Genomic DNA, 14,775 nt, shown 5'->3' with positions numbered 1-14,775 from the left:
CGTGAACAATGTGTTTCTCCACGGTCATCCCACCGAGCGCGTGTACTGCCGGCAGCCGGCTGGCTTCGTCGACGCCGCCCGCCCCGATCACGTCTGCCTCCTCGACAGATCGCTCTACGGCCTCAAACAGGCCCCGCGCGCCTAGTTTGCCAGGTTCGCCGCGTTCGCGCACGCTCGGCTTCCGCGACTCCCGATCGGATCCGTCCCTGTTCGTGTTGCACCACGACGGCGGGACGGCCTACCTACTACTCTACGTCGACGATATCATCTTGGTCGCATCGTCTACGGCTCTGCTTCATCGTCTACAATAGCAGCTCTCGACAGAGTTCTCCATGAAGGACCTGGGCGCCCTTCACTACTTCCTGGGCATCGCTGTCACCAGGAGTGCCACTGGCTTCTTCCTGTCGCAGCGTGGTTACACCGAGGAGCTCCTGGAGCGCGGGAACATGGTCGACTGCAAGGCCGTGTCCACTCCCATCGACACGCACTCGAAGCTGTCCGCCACGGCCGGCGCGCCGGTCTCAGACGCCTCGGAGTATCGAAGCCTGGTCGGAGCACTTCAGTACCTGACAATGGCGCGCCCCGACATCGCCTACGCCGTGCACCAGTGCTGCCTTGTCATGCACGATCCGCGCGCTGCCCACCTCGCCCTGGTCAAGCGCATCCTGCGCTACCTCCGTGGCACGACGGACCTCGGCCTGCATCTCCAACGCTCCTCCAACCTCGACCTCGTGGCGTACTCTGACGCTGACTGGGCCGGTTGCCCGAACACACGCCGCTCGACCTCCGGCTATGCGGTGTTCCTTGGCGACGCCCTCGTGTCCTGGTCCAGCAAGCGCCAGGCCACGGTCTCGCGCTCAAGCGCCGAGGCCGAATACCGTGCTGTCGCCAACGCGGTCGCTGAGTGCTGCTGGCTCCGGCAACTCCTCGGCGAGCTCCGTGTCCCCCTGCCCAAGGCCACGGTGGTGTTCTGCGACAACATCTCGTCCGTCTACATGGCTGCCAATCCAGTTCATCACAGACGCACGAAGCATATCGAGCTAGATATCCACTTCGTCCGCGAGAAGGTAGCGCTTGGCGAATTCCGTGTCCTCCATGTCCCAACCACGCAGCAGTTCGCCGACGTCCTGACAAAGGGGCTCTCCTCGCCAGCGTTCCACGACTTCCGGTCCAGCTTATGCATCCGGCCACCGGACGCTACAGCTGCGGCGGGGTGTTAGCAGCTGCATGGCGATCTCATGCACGTACGTGCTTGCCCACGTACTCGCCCACGATCTCCACTTCCTGCGCACGTCGCTCCACTCCTCTCTCTCTCTCTCTCTCTCTCTCTGAGCGCCATTGCACCATGTACTTGTACTATATATTGTGGAATACAGAACGGGAGCACCCAAGGTGCATTCTCCCTCTCGCATACTGCTCTACAGAGAGACTGGTTCGGGAATGCGGGCCAGTGGCGCGGCAACGTCGCGGGTGGTGCGGCGGACGCGCATCTCTTCGACGACCCGGATGCCGCCGCCATCCCGGCGCGCCTCGACTCCCGCTTCCACGGCGAGAAGGTCGATGCTCATGCGCCTCCACGCCCTCATCTCGCAGGGCTTCTACGTCGCTCACCTCTTCCCGCAGGTCCCGCTAGCGCTCCACTCGTCGTCTCATCTCATCTCACACCGTAGATTCCGGCGACTGAATTGCGTGTGTGTGCTTGCAGCGCAGGCGGTCAAGAACGTGCCAGCATGGTTGATCGAGGTGAAGAAGCTCGTCCACCTTTACCTGTTCCACCACGCCGAGAAGTAAGCTCAGCCCCCCTTCCTCATCTGCACTTCTCCCTGCCTGTGATAAGAAGCCAAATCCTAACTAGATTCGTCTGCAATTTTTTTCGGTGTGATTAGTCCAGCCAAATGCTAAGGAGATTCGAATGCATATTTTTCCTGCATGTGATTAGTCGAGGCAGATTTGAGCTAAGTGGGAAATTAAAAAAAAACAATCTCTTCTTTATCAAAATCAAGTTCTTTGGATGCTTGGACCATGAAATTGCTGTCATTGCAATTTTGATATGTTAAAATATAATATTCTGATGTTGTGGACACTTACATTTCACACTTGTGCACAATCTTGATTCTAGACGTGAGTAATCTTATCGAACAGACATGATGCGTTTTTATTCAGGCAAACTATTTTGTTTGAGGAAGTCTGAAATCTGTATAATGCTTCTATAGTGAAAAACTTATGTCTGCGTTCAGCTTAGTGCATTGAGTGAATAACTCGACAAAATTAAATCATGGCCGTGGGTAATCTTAGTCCTACTCTCCTGAACAGACTTGATGCTTTGCACTCGGAGTTTAGAAATTAGAATGTGATGTTGTAATTTAGTTGTCTGAAAAAGTCTGAACCATATGCATTGTTTTTCTAGCGAGGAAACTGCACTTGTCCCCAGTATAGAAGGGAGGCTGATGGCTAACTACTGAGTATTCATTAGGGTGAGATAGTATATCTCACAAGATCTAACCAGTGCACCGTGCTTGCATGTTGTGTGCAATAATATAGGTAGCATATATGACTTTGGTATGATGCTTGATTGTGAACTTTATATATTGCTTGATTATCCTGGTTTTGCTGCTCATGTGTGGCTTGTGTGATCGCCCCAATGCAGGTTTAAATCGGCGTGTAAGTGAAGGTGTATTTCTCCTTCACGCCTTCGACGTCGACCCCCTTCCTCTGGTGTAGTACTGTTTAATCAGGCAGACCCGTTCTGGCCCACAATGCCATTTCTCTTTTTCTAAAATCCAGGGTACTTCCAAAATTCATCGAAAATTTCCCTCTTTACTATGATACTACTTTTGTAAATTTTGGGGCCCTTTGCACATATTGTTTATTGATTGTGTGTTAATTTTTTTCCAATGAGTAGAAATCAATATCTTTCAAAAGATTCAAGGACGTTCGAGGAGTGACCAAAACCATTGAAGACTTTGCTGAGCGAGGCAAGCAATCTACTTAGATCATGTTGAACCCATATTTGCATTACACTTATAATTAATTTTCATGCATAAAGTATTGTTTACTAGTATTGCTATATTAAGTAAATTAGCTAGGGTTTAGCTATGCCATATGTCCTTAATATTGAACACCCTTTGACATTCTTATGCTAAGTTAATTAGGTAGGGTTTAGCTATCCTCTATGTGCTTGATATTGACACCCTCCTTTGACATTCTTAAAACCCCTCCTTTCTAACCATGTAGTGGTCACAAATAAATGTGCGTCATATGTGCAAGTTTAATAGTAATGCTTAGCCATGCTAGTCGCGTAAATCATAGGACTTGGGAAGAATCTTTATTACTCATAAATGTTTTACAAAAACCCAAGGGTGCCACTAATGCCCATGGGATGATTCTGAAAATAAGGTTTTACAAAATGGAGATGAAGTGGAGATTTAGTTAGGTGATTGTGATCTTGACGAGATAGTCAAAGATGTTCGGTGGATTATGAAAATTTATGTCTAGTAAATGAGCATGGTGGTTATTATATTGGCGGATAAATGGATCTTTAATAAACTTGAAGCAATTTGGGTTTAGGTAGGCGATTATGATCTTGAACCAAATTTTATGGTGGATTAGGAGATTTTGATGCAGTTCATTGTGATCTTGAGGAGATAGTCAAAGATGTCCGGTGGATTAATTAATCATGGACAATTTGGATTTAGTTAGGTGATTGTGATATTGAACCGTATTTCATGATGGATTATGAGATTTTAGGTGGATTTAGTTACGTGATTTAATCTTGAGAAGATAGTCTAAAATGTTCGGTTGATTATGAGAGTTTAGGTATGGTACATGAGCATGATGATTATTATATTGGTAGATAAATAGATCTTTAATTTTGTTTGGAACATTTTGGATTTAGTTAAGTGATTGTGATCTTAAACCAAATTTCATGGTGGATGATGAGGTTTTGGTTGGAATTAGTTAGGTGAGTGTAATCTTGATGAGCTAGTAAAAAATGTTTGGTGGATTATGTGAATTTAGGTCTAGTAGGTGAGCATGGTGGTAATTATATCGGTTAAGTAAATTTTTAGTGAACTTGAGAAAATTTGGATTTAGTTAGGAAATTGTGATCTTGAACCAAATTTCATGGGGGATTATGAGATTTTAGATGGATTTAGTCAGTTGATTGTGATCTCGAGGAGATACTCAAAGATTTTTGATGGATTAATTAACCTGGAACAATTTGAATTTAGTTAGGTTATTGTGATATTGAACCGAATTCCACGATGATTTATGTGATTTTAGGTGGATTTAGTTAAGTTAGTATGATCTTGAGAAGATGGTCAAAGATGTTAGGTGGATCTTAAGATTTTAGGTCTAGTACGTGAGCATGGTGACTATTATATTGGTGGATAAATAGACCTTTAATTTAGTTTGAAACAATTTGAATTTAGTTAGATGATTGTGATCTTTTAAGCAAATTCACGGTGGATTTTGATGTTTCGGTTAGATTTAGTTAGGTGATTGTGATCCTGACGCGATAATCAAAGATGTCCAATGGATTATGTGAGAATTTATGTCTAGTAAGTGAGCATGGTGGTTATTATATTGGTGGCTCAATATATTTTTAACAAATTTGGAGTACTTTGGATTTAGTTAGGAGATTGTGATTTTGAACCAAATTTCATGGTGAATTACAGGATTTTAAATGGATTTAATTAGTTGATTGAGATGTTGAGGAGATAGTCCAAGATGTTCGGTTGATTAATTGATGTTTTTTTAACACAGTATAGACGCAAGCGCTCATAGAAACGAGCATACACTCATCCCTATGAACGCGCACACGCACATCCTACCCCTATGAGCACCTTCGAGAAACTGAGCCAGCATATCATCTTGAGATTTTACGAAGTTGCCGTAGGTGCCTCTTAGTCGATGGAAAAAATTTGAAGTTAGTTTGGTGATTGTGATATTGAACCAAATTTCTCGGTGATTTATTTGATTTGAAGTGGATTTAGTTAGGTGATCGTGTTTTGAGAAGATAGTCAAAATGCTCGATGGATTATGAGATTTTAGTTATGGTAAATGAGCATGATGATTATTATATTGGTAGACAAACAAATGTTTAATTTAGTTTGGATCAATTTGGATTTAGGTAGGTGATTGTGATCTTTTAACCAAATTTTACGGTGGATCATGAGGTTTTGGTTGGATTTAGTTAGGTGATTGGGATCTTGACGAGCTAGTAAAAGATGTTCGGTAGATTATGTGAATTTAGGTCTACTAGGTGAGCATGTTGGTTATTATATTGGTGGATAAATGGATTTTTAGAAAACTTGGAAAATTTTGGATTTAGTTAGGCGATTGTGATCTTGAACCAAATTTTATGGTGGATTATGAGATTTCTGATGAATTAGTTAGTTGATTGTGATCTTGAGGAGATAGTCAAAGATATTCGGTGTATTAATTAATCTTTAACAATTTGGATTTAGTTAGGTGATTGTGATATTGACTAAATTTCTCTGTGATTTATGAGATTTTAGTAGGATTAAGTTAGGTGATTGTGTCTTGAGAAAATAATCAAAGATGTTTGGTGGATTATGAGATTTTAGGTCTAATAACTGAGCATGGTGATTATTATATTGGTGGATAAACAAATATTTAATTTAGTTTGAAATTGTTTAGATTTAGTTCGGTGATTGTGATCTTTTAACCTAATTTTACGGTGGATCATATGGTTTTGGTTGGATTTAGTTATGTGATTGTGATTGTGACAAGGTAGTGAAAGATGTTCGGTGGATTATGTGAATTTAGGTCTAGTAGGTGAGCATGTTGATTACTATATTGGTGGATAGAGATGAGGGCCACACAAGTGACTCAAGGCGATGATGCCACTAGTGAAAATAGTTGGTACACAAGGCAAAAGAGGAGAGAATGGGGGTAGTGGCAGCAGATGGACTTCGATCCAGCATCCCATGTGCGTGTGCACTCTTTGTTCCTTGTTGTTCGGCTTGGTGTTCTTGTCCTGTTTGCGGATTTTGTGTCACACACTTGAATAAGCATCCCACTTTGTCCTAATATGTGCCCTTGGCCTTGACCATAGGTAGTGTTGTGTTCTCGGGCGCATCCTGTGGGTAAAATTCAGGTATGCATCGATTGTCCGAGCTCTTGCTCACTATTGGTGGTGCTTGAGCGTGCGGTCATGGTGTCACCCAACAAGGGAACACGGGATGTGGGATCAATACAACACACATAGCAACCCATCACCAGGCAACGGACGCCCGTCCAGACTTTCTGGAAGCGGAGGTGGACACAAAGGTGGATGTTGAGCTCCATAGCAGTCTCAGTAGTGTGCTTATTAGTAAGAGCAACACGAGCAAGAAGATCTTGGATATACTCCTCTTAGGAAATAAAGAAGCCATTAGAGGTAGAAGAAACATCAATCTCAAGGAAGTAGTGACTTCTTTAGTAAACATGGATCAATTTGGATTTAGTTAGGTGATTGTGTCTTGAGCTGATAATCAAAGATGTTTTGTGGATCATGAGATTTTAGGTCTAGTAGAGGAGCATGGTGATTATTGTATTGGTGGATAAATAGATATTTAAATTAATTTTGAACACTTTGAATTTGGTCAGGTGATTTTGATTTTTGGCCTAATTTTACGATGGATTATAAGGCTCTGGTTGGATTTAGTCACGTGATTGTGATTTTAACGAGGTAGTAAAAGATGTTCGATGAATTAGGTGAATTTAGGTCTAGTAGGTGAGCATGCTGATTATTATATTAGTGGATAAATGAATCTTTAATAAATTTGGAGCAATTTGGATTTAGTTAGATGATTGTGACCTTGAACCAAATTATATGGTGGATTATGAGATTTTTATGGACTAGTTAGTTGATTATGATCTTGAGAAGATATTCAAAGATGGTTGGATTAATTATCTTGAATAATTTGGATTTAGTTAGGTGATTGTGATACTGAACCGAATTTTACACCGGATTATGAGGTTTTATGTGGATTTAGTTAGGTGATTGTGTCTTGAGAATAGTCAAAGATGTTTGCTGGACTATTAGATTTTAGGTTTAGTAGATGAGAATGGTGATTATTATATTGGTGGATAAAACAGATCTTTAATTTAGTTCGGAACAATTTTGATTTAGTTAGGTGATTGTTATTTTTCAAACAAATTCACGGTGGATTTTGAGGTTTTGTTGTATTTAGTTAGGTTATTGTGATCTCGAGGAGTTAGTCAAAGATGTTTTGTGAATTATGTTAACTTAGGTCTAGTAAGTGAGCACGGTGGTTATTATATTGGTGGATAAATGGTCCTTTAGTAAACATGGAGCAATTTGGATGTAGTTAGGCTATTGTGATCTTGAATAAATTTCATAGTGGATTACAAGATTTTCAATAGATTTAGTTAGTAGATTGTGATCTTGGGGAGATGTCAAAGATGTTTGGTGGATTAATTAATCTTAAACAATTTGGAGTTGGTAGATGATTGCGATATTGAACCAAATTTCTCCGTGATTTATGAGATTTTAGTTGGATTTAGTTAGGTGATTGTGTCTTGAGATGATAATCAAAGATGTTTGGTGGATTATGGATTGTAGGTCTAATTACTGAGCATGGCGATTATTATATTGGTGGATGAACATATATTTAATTTAGTTTGAAACGATTTGGATTTAGTTATGTGATTGTGATTTTGACAAGCTAGTAAAAGATGTTCGGTGGATTATGTGAATTTAGGTCTAGTAGGTGAGCATGTTGATTATTATATTGGTGAATAGAGATGAGGGCCGCACAAGTGACTCAAGGCAATGATGCCACTACTAAAAATAACTGGTAAACAAGGCAAAAGAGGAGAGAATGGGGGTAGTGGCAGCAGATGGACTTTGATCCAGCATCCCACGTGCATGTGCAGTCTCCGTTCCCCATTGTCCGCCTTGGTGTTCTTGTGTTGTTTGCAGATTTTGTGTCACGCACTTGATTAAGCATCCCACGTTCTCCTAATGTGCGCCCTTGGCCTTGATGATAGGTAGCGCGTGTTCTCGGGCGTGTCCTGTGGGTAAAATTCAGGTACGCGTCAATTGTGTGAGCTCTTGCTCGCCATTGGTGGTGCTTGAGCGTGCGGTCATGGTGTCGCCCAGCAAGGGAACATGGGATGTGGGACCAAGACAGCACACATAGCAACCCGTGACTAGGCAACGGACGCCCGTCCGGACTTTCAGGGAGCGGAGGTGGACAGAAAGATGGATGTTGAGCTCCATAGCAGTCTCAACAGTGTGCTCATCAGTACGAGCAACACGAGCAAGAAGATCCTGGATATACTCCTCTTAGGAAATAAAGACGGCATTAGAGGTAGAAGAAACCTCAATCTCAAGGAAGTAGCGACTTCTTTAGTAAACATGGAGCAATTTGGATTTAGTTAGGCGGTTGTGATCTTGAACAAATTTCATGGTGGATTACGAGATTTTTCAATGGATTTAGTTGATTGTGATCTTGAGGAGATAGTTAAAGATGTTTGGTGTATTAATTAATCTTGAACAATATAGATTTGGTTATGTGATTGTGATATTGAACCAAATTTCTCTGTGATTTATGAGATTTTAGTTGGATTTAGTTAGGTGATTGTGTCTTGAGATGATAATCAAAGATGTTTTGTGGATCATGAGATTTTAGGTCTAGTAGAGGAGGATGGTGATTATTGTATTGGTGGATAAATAGATATTTAAATTAATATGAAACAATTTCAATTGGTTAGGTGATTATGATCTTTTAACCTAATTTTACGATGGATTATAAGGTTCTTGTTGGATTTAGTCAAGTGATTGTGATTTTGACGAGGTAGTAAAAGATGTTCGATGAATTATGTGAATTTGGATCTAGTAGGTGAGCATGTTGATTATATATTGGTGGATAAATGAATCTTTAATAAATTTGGAACAATTTGGATTTAGTTAGGCGATTGTGACCTTGAACCACATTTTATGGTGGATTATGAGATTTTTATGGATTAGTTAGTTGATTCTGATCTTGAGAACATATTCAAATATGTTTGGATAAATTAATCTTGAATCATTTGGATTTGGTTAGGTGATTGTGATACTCAACCGAATTTTACGCTGGATTATGAGATTTTAGATGGATTTAGTTAGGTGATTGTGTCTTGAGAATATAGTCAAAGATGTTTGCTGGACTATGAGATTTTAGGTTTAGTAGATGAGAATGGTGATTATTATATTGGTGGATAAAACAGATCTTTAATTTAGTTTGGAACAATTTTGATTTAGTTAGGTGATTGTTATTTTTCAAACAAATTCACGGTGGATTTTGAGGTTTTATTGGATTTAGTTAGGTGATTGTGTCTTGAGCTAATAATCGAAGATGTTTTGTGGATCATGAAGTTTTAGGCCTAGTAGAGAAGCATGGTGATTATTGTATTGGTGGATAAATAGATATTTAAATTAATTTGGAACAATTTGAATTTGGTCAGGTGATTTTGATTTTTTATCCTAATTTTACGATGGATTATAAGGTTCTGGTTGGATTTAGTCAGGTGATTGTGATTTTGACGAGGTAGTAAAAGATGTTCGATGAATTATGTGAATTTAGGTCTAGTAGGTGAGCATGTTGATTATATATTGGTGGATAAATGAATTTTAATAAATTTGGATTTAGTTAGACGATTGTGACCTTTAACCAAATTATATGGTGGATTATGAGATTTTTATGGACTAGTTAGTTGATTATGATCTTGAGAAGATATTCAAAGATGGTTGGATTAATTAATCTTGAATAATTTGGATTTAGTTAGGTGATTGTGATACTGAACCGAATTTTACGCCGGATTATGAGATTTTATGTGGATTTAGTTATGTGATTGTGTCTTGAGAATAGTCAAAGATGTTTGCTGGACTATGAGATTTTAGGTTTAGTAGATGAGAATGGTGATTATTATATTGGTGGATAAAACAGATCTTTAATTTAGTTTGGAACATTTTTTATTTAGTTAGGTGATTGTTATTTTTCAAACAAATTCACGGTGGATTTTTAGGTTTTGTTGGATTTAGTTAGGTTATTGTGATCTCGAAGAGTTAGTCAAAGATGTTTGGTGAATTATGTTAACTTAGGTCTAGTAAGTGAGCACGGTGGTTATTATATTGATGGATAAATGGTCCTTTAGTAAACATGGAGCAATATGGATGTAGTTAGGCTATTGTGATCTTGAATAAATTTCATAGTGGATTACAAGATTTTCAATAGATTTAGTTAGTAGATTGTGATCTTGGGGAGATGTCAAAGATGTTTGGTGGATTAATTAATCTTAAACAATTTGGAGTTGGTAGATGGTTGCGATATTGAACCAAATTTCTCCGTGATTTATGAGATTTTAGTTGGATTTAGTTAGGTGATTGTGTCTTGAGATGATAATCAAAGATGTTTGGTGGATTATGGATTTTAGGTCTAATAACTGAGCATGGCGATTATTATATTGGTGGATGAACATATATTTAATTTAGTTTGAAACGATTTGGATTTAGTTATGTGATTGTGATTTTGACAAGCTAGTAAAAGATGTTCGGTGGATTATGTGAATTTAGGTCTAGTAGGTGAGCATGTTGATTATTATATTGGTGAATAGAGATGAGGGCCGCACAAGTGACTCAAGGCAATGATGCCACTACTGAAAATAACTGGTAAACAAGGCAAAAGAGGAGAGAATGGGGGTAGTGGCAGCAGATGGACTTTGATCCAGCATCCCACGTGCATGTGCACTCTCCGTTCCCCGTTGTCCGGCTTGGTGTTCTTGTCCTGTTTGCGGATTTTGTGTCACGCACTTGATTAAGCATCCCACGTTCTCCTAATGTGCGCCCTTGGCCTTGACGATAGGTAGCGCGTGTTCTCGGCGTGTCCTGTGGGTAAAATTCAGGTATGCGTCGATTGTCTGAGCTCTTGCTCGCCATTGGTGGTGCTTGAGCGTGCGGTCATGGTGTCGCCCAGCAAGGGAACACGGGATGTGGGATCAAGACAGCAGACATAGCAACCCGTGACCAGGCAACGGACGCCCGTCCGGACTTTCAGGGAGCGGAGTTGGACACAAAGATGGATGTTGAGCTCCATAGCAGTCTCAACAGTGTGCTCATCAATACGAGCAACACGAGCAAGAAGATCCTGGATATACTCCTCTTAGGAAATAAAGAAGGCATTAGAGGTAGAAGAAACCTCAATCTCAAGGAAGTATCGACTTCTTTAGTAAACATGGAGCAATTTGGATTTAGTTAGGCGGTTGTGATCTTGAACAAATTTCATGGTGGATTACGAGATTTTTCAATGGATTTAGTTGATTGTGATCTTGAGGAGATAGTTAAAGATGTTTGGTGTATTAATTAATCTTGAACAATATGGATTTAGTTATGTGATTGTGATATTGAACCAAATTTCTCTGTGATTTATGAGATTTTAGTTGGATTTAGTTAGGTGATTGTGTCTTGAGATGATAATCAAAGATGTTTTGTGGATCATGAGATTTTAGGTCTAGTAGAGGAGGATGGTGATTATTGTATTGGTGGATAAATAGATATTTGAATTAATATGAAACAATTTCAATTGGTTAGGTGATTGTGATCTTTTAACCTAATTTTACGATGGATTATAAGGTTCTGGTTGGATTTAGTCAAGTGATTGTGATTTTGACGAGGTAGTAAAAGATGTTCGATGAATTATGTGAATTTAGGTCCAGTAGGTGAGTATGTTGATTATATATTGGTGGATAAATGAATCTTTAATAAATTTGGAACAATTTGGATTTAGTTAGGCGATTATGACCTTGAACCACATTCTATGGTGGATTATGAGATTTTTATGGATTAGTTAGTTGATTCTGATCTTGAGAACATATTCAAATATGTTTGGATTAATTAATCTTGAATCATTTGGATTTGGTTAGGTGATTGTGATACTGAACCAAATTTTACGCTGGATTATGAAATTTTAGGTGGATTTAGTTAGGTGATTGTGTCTTGAGAATATAGTCAAAGATGTTTGCTGGACTATGAGATTTTAGGTTTAGTAGATGAGAATGGTGATTATTACATTGGTGGATAAACGGATCTTTACTTTAGTATGGAACAATTTTGATTTAGTTAGGTGATTGTTATTTTTCAAACAAATTCACGGTGAATTTTGAGTTTTTGTTGGATTTAGTTAGGTTATTGTGATCTTGACGAGTTAGTCAAAGATGTTTGGTGAATTATGTTAACTTAGGTCTAGTAAGTGAGCACGGTGGTTATTATATTGGTGGATAAATGGTCCTTTAGTAAACATGGAGCAATTTGGATGTAGTTAGGCTATTGTGATCTTGAATAAATTTCATAGTGGATTATAAGATTTTCATTAGATTTAGTTAGTAGATTGTGATCTTGGGAAGATGTCAAAGATGTTTGATGGATTAATTAATCTTAAACAATTTGGATTTGGTAGATGATTGCGATATTGAACCAAATTTCTCTGTGATTTATGAGAGTTTAGTTGGATTTAGTTAGGTGATTGTGTCATGAGATAATAATCAAAGATGTTTGGTGGATTATGGATTTTAGGTCTAAGAACTGAGGATGGCGATTATTATATTGGTGGATGAACAGATATTTAATTTAGTTTGAAATGATTTGGATTTAGTTCGGTGATTGTGATCTTTTAACCTAATTTTACGGTGGATTATAAGTTTTGGTTGGATTTGGTTAGCCGATTGTGATTTTGACAAGCTAGTAAAAGATGTTTGGTGGATTATGTGAATTTAGGTCTAGAAGGTGAGCATGTTGATTATTGTATTGGTGGATAAATAATTATTTAATAAACTTGGAAAATTTTGGATTTAGTTAGGCGATTGTCATTTTGAACCAAATTTTATGTTGGAGTATGAGATTTTTGATGGATTAGATAGTTGATTGTGATCTTGAAGAGATAGTCAAAGATGTCCGGTGTATTAATTAATCTTGAACAATTTGGATTTAGTTAGGTGTTTGTGATATTGAACCAAATTTCTCTGTGATTTATGAGATGTTAGTTGGATTTAGTTAGGATATTGTGTCTTGAGAAGATAGTCAAAGATGTTTGGTGGATTATGAGATTTTAGGTCTAATAGATGAGCATGGTGATTATTATTTTTGTGGAAATGAATCTTTAATAAATTTGGAACAATTTGGATTTAGTTAGCCGACTGTGATCTTTAACCAAATTTTATGGTGGATTATGAGATTTAGTTTGGCTCCGCTCTGCCTCTTCCTCAAGGAGCATGTGTAGTCCAGTGGTGCGGCGGCTCGTGCGGCGTGCGGTGGCCTTAGAAGATGGGCGCCGACACCTGCTGCTTGTGCACAATGGTGACTCCACGCATCTCCTGCGCCCCACAACCCTCTCCTTCCCGGCACAGGAGGAGCAGGAGCAAGGATGCCGAGGCGTTTCAGGTTTGCCTCCACCTCCGCTCTCCTCCCTGCTCTCACTCTTGTCTCCCTTTTTTTTCTCATTCTGAGCTTCATTGAAGCATATATTTTAAATTGCTAGGTATTCCAGGTAGTTAGCTTATCTATGGACTACACCTACATTTGATGTTAGAATTCTGATACTAATTTATGTTCTTGTTGCATAGATGAATGGTGCTTTAGCTTCAATGACCAGTTTTATTGCTAAATATTTTTCCCATCGAAAGTGTCAAAGAATATACAACTTGGTATGGAGAAGTTTTCTTATGGGGAATTAAAGATTCTTGTATGCAGAACTATTTGGGCTCCCGCAGCTGTATCAGTTGGTTTTAGTTCTCAGATTTTTACTTTGCTTTTCTTGGCAAAAAATTGGATGTATGAATCTGAGATCTGGACCTCAAGTTCACTGCTTTTCTTTTCATCTGCAGTCGCGAGGAAGAGTAGGAAGATCGGGCAGAGAGGGTTTTACATACCTCTTCCACACTGACAAGTCTTTGCTTTTCAGGATTGCCATGGCGAGCTGCTGCTGTAATGCTTTCATTTTCTGTTGTTTTGTCACTTTGTTAAACTTTGTTCTCTTATTCTGATGCTATGGTTTGTGATGGCTGGATGAGATTTGTGGTGAAAAGTCTCCTTTATTTTGTTTACCTACAGATCTTGAATGCACGATTGATAATTTTGCTTGATAGGTTAGAAATCTAAATAATAGACATTTTAAATGACGTAGTTGGTAAACATGGAAAGCCAAAAAAAAGTATAGCTTACTTACAGTGTTGTTTGATCCATCGCTCTGCGGCAGGCTCACTGATGGACTTGAAGTATGCCTAATCTTGGACTGCATTTATTGCCTGTTGTTGGTCTGCTTCTTTTATTCTATATTTAGGGGGTTCTAAGCTATTGAATTAGGAAGCATATAGTTTATCCATTTGAGACCCGCTTCAGCCTGTTGGCTACTGCAGGGAGCTTTGGATGGTGGTCTTGGTATTCCACACAGTGACAAGAGATTTGCTGGCTTCAAGAAGGATAAGAAGCAGCCGGGCGCTGAGATTCACCGCAAATACATCTATGAAGGTCATGTTGCTGACTACATGAAGGTGAGTTGGATCCATTGCCCTCGTGGTATTATAATGCCATTTCTTCATTCCCTAGGGCTGTCGTTGTTGTATACATGAATTCTTTCTGGAAGATATATCTGGGCCCGATTCACCCATATAAAGTATCCTAAAGCAAGTGTACTTTCTTCTTATTTCTGAAGCAGCTTACTGAATCTCGTTTTAACTTCTGCCCTACCCATATTTCAGTCAATAGCTGATGAG

At 39.4% G+C, this 14,775-nt stretch overlaps 1 protein-coding gene across 1 annotated transcript; it reads left to right on the top strand.

The window, feature by feature from the left end:
- The first annotated feature begins 13,034 nt into the window (after positions 1 to 13,034).
- Positions 13,035 to 14,775, top strand: LOC123082368 (uncharacterized). Its single transcript, XM_044504713.1, has 2 exons — positions 13,035 to 13,444; positions 14,419 to 14,775. The coding sequence occupies exons 1-2, from the start codon at positions 13,328 to 13,330 to the stop codon at positions 14,629 to 14,631; spliced, it is 330 nt and encodes a 109-aa protein (XP_044360648.1). The 5' UTR covers positions 13,035 to 13,327; the 3' UTR covers positions 14,632 to 14,775.

Source organism: Triticum aestivum, chromosome 4A, assembly GCF_018294505.1.
Source record: "Triticum aestivum cultivar Chinese Spring chromosome 4A, IWGSC CS RefSeq v2.1, whole genome shotgun sequence".
NCBI lineage: Eukaryota > Viridiplantae > Streptophyta > Magnoliopsida > Poales > Poaceae > Triticum > Triticum aestivum.
This window is presented reverse-complemented; position numbering and strand designations above follow the sequence as displayed.

Coding starts and splice junctions, on each gene's coding strand:
- LOC123082368 (XM_044504713.1), top strand. CDS start 13,328: ATGGGCGCCGACACCTGCTGCTTGTGCACAATGGTGACTCCACGCATC. Junction 13,445..14,418: donor AGGATGCCGAGGCGTTTCAG/GTTTGCCTCCAC, acceptor TGGCTACTGCAG/GGAGCTTTGGATGGTGGTCT.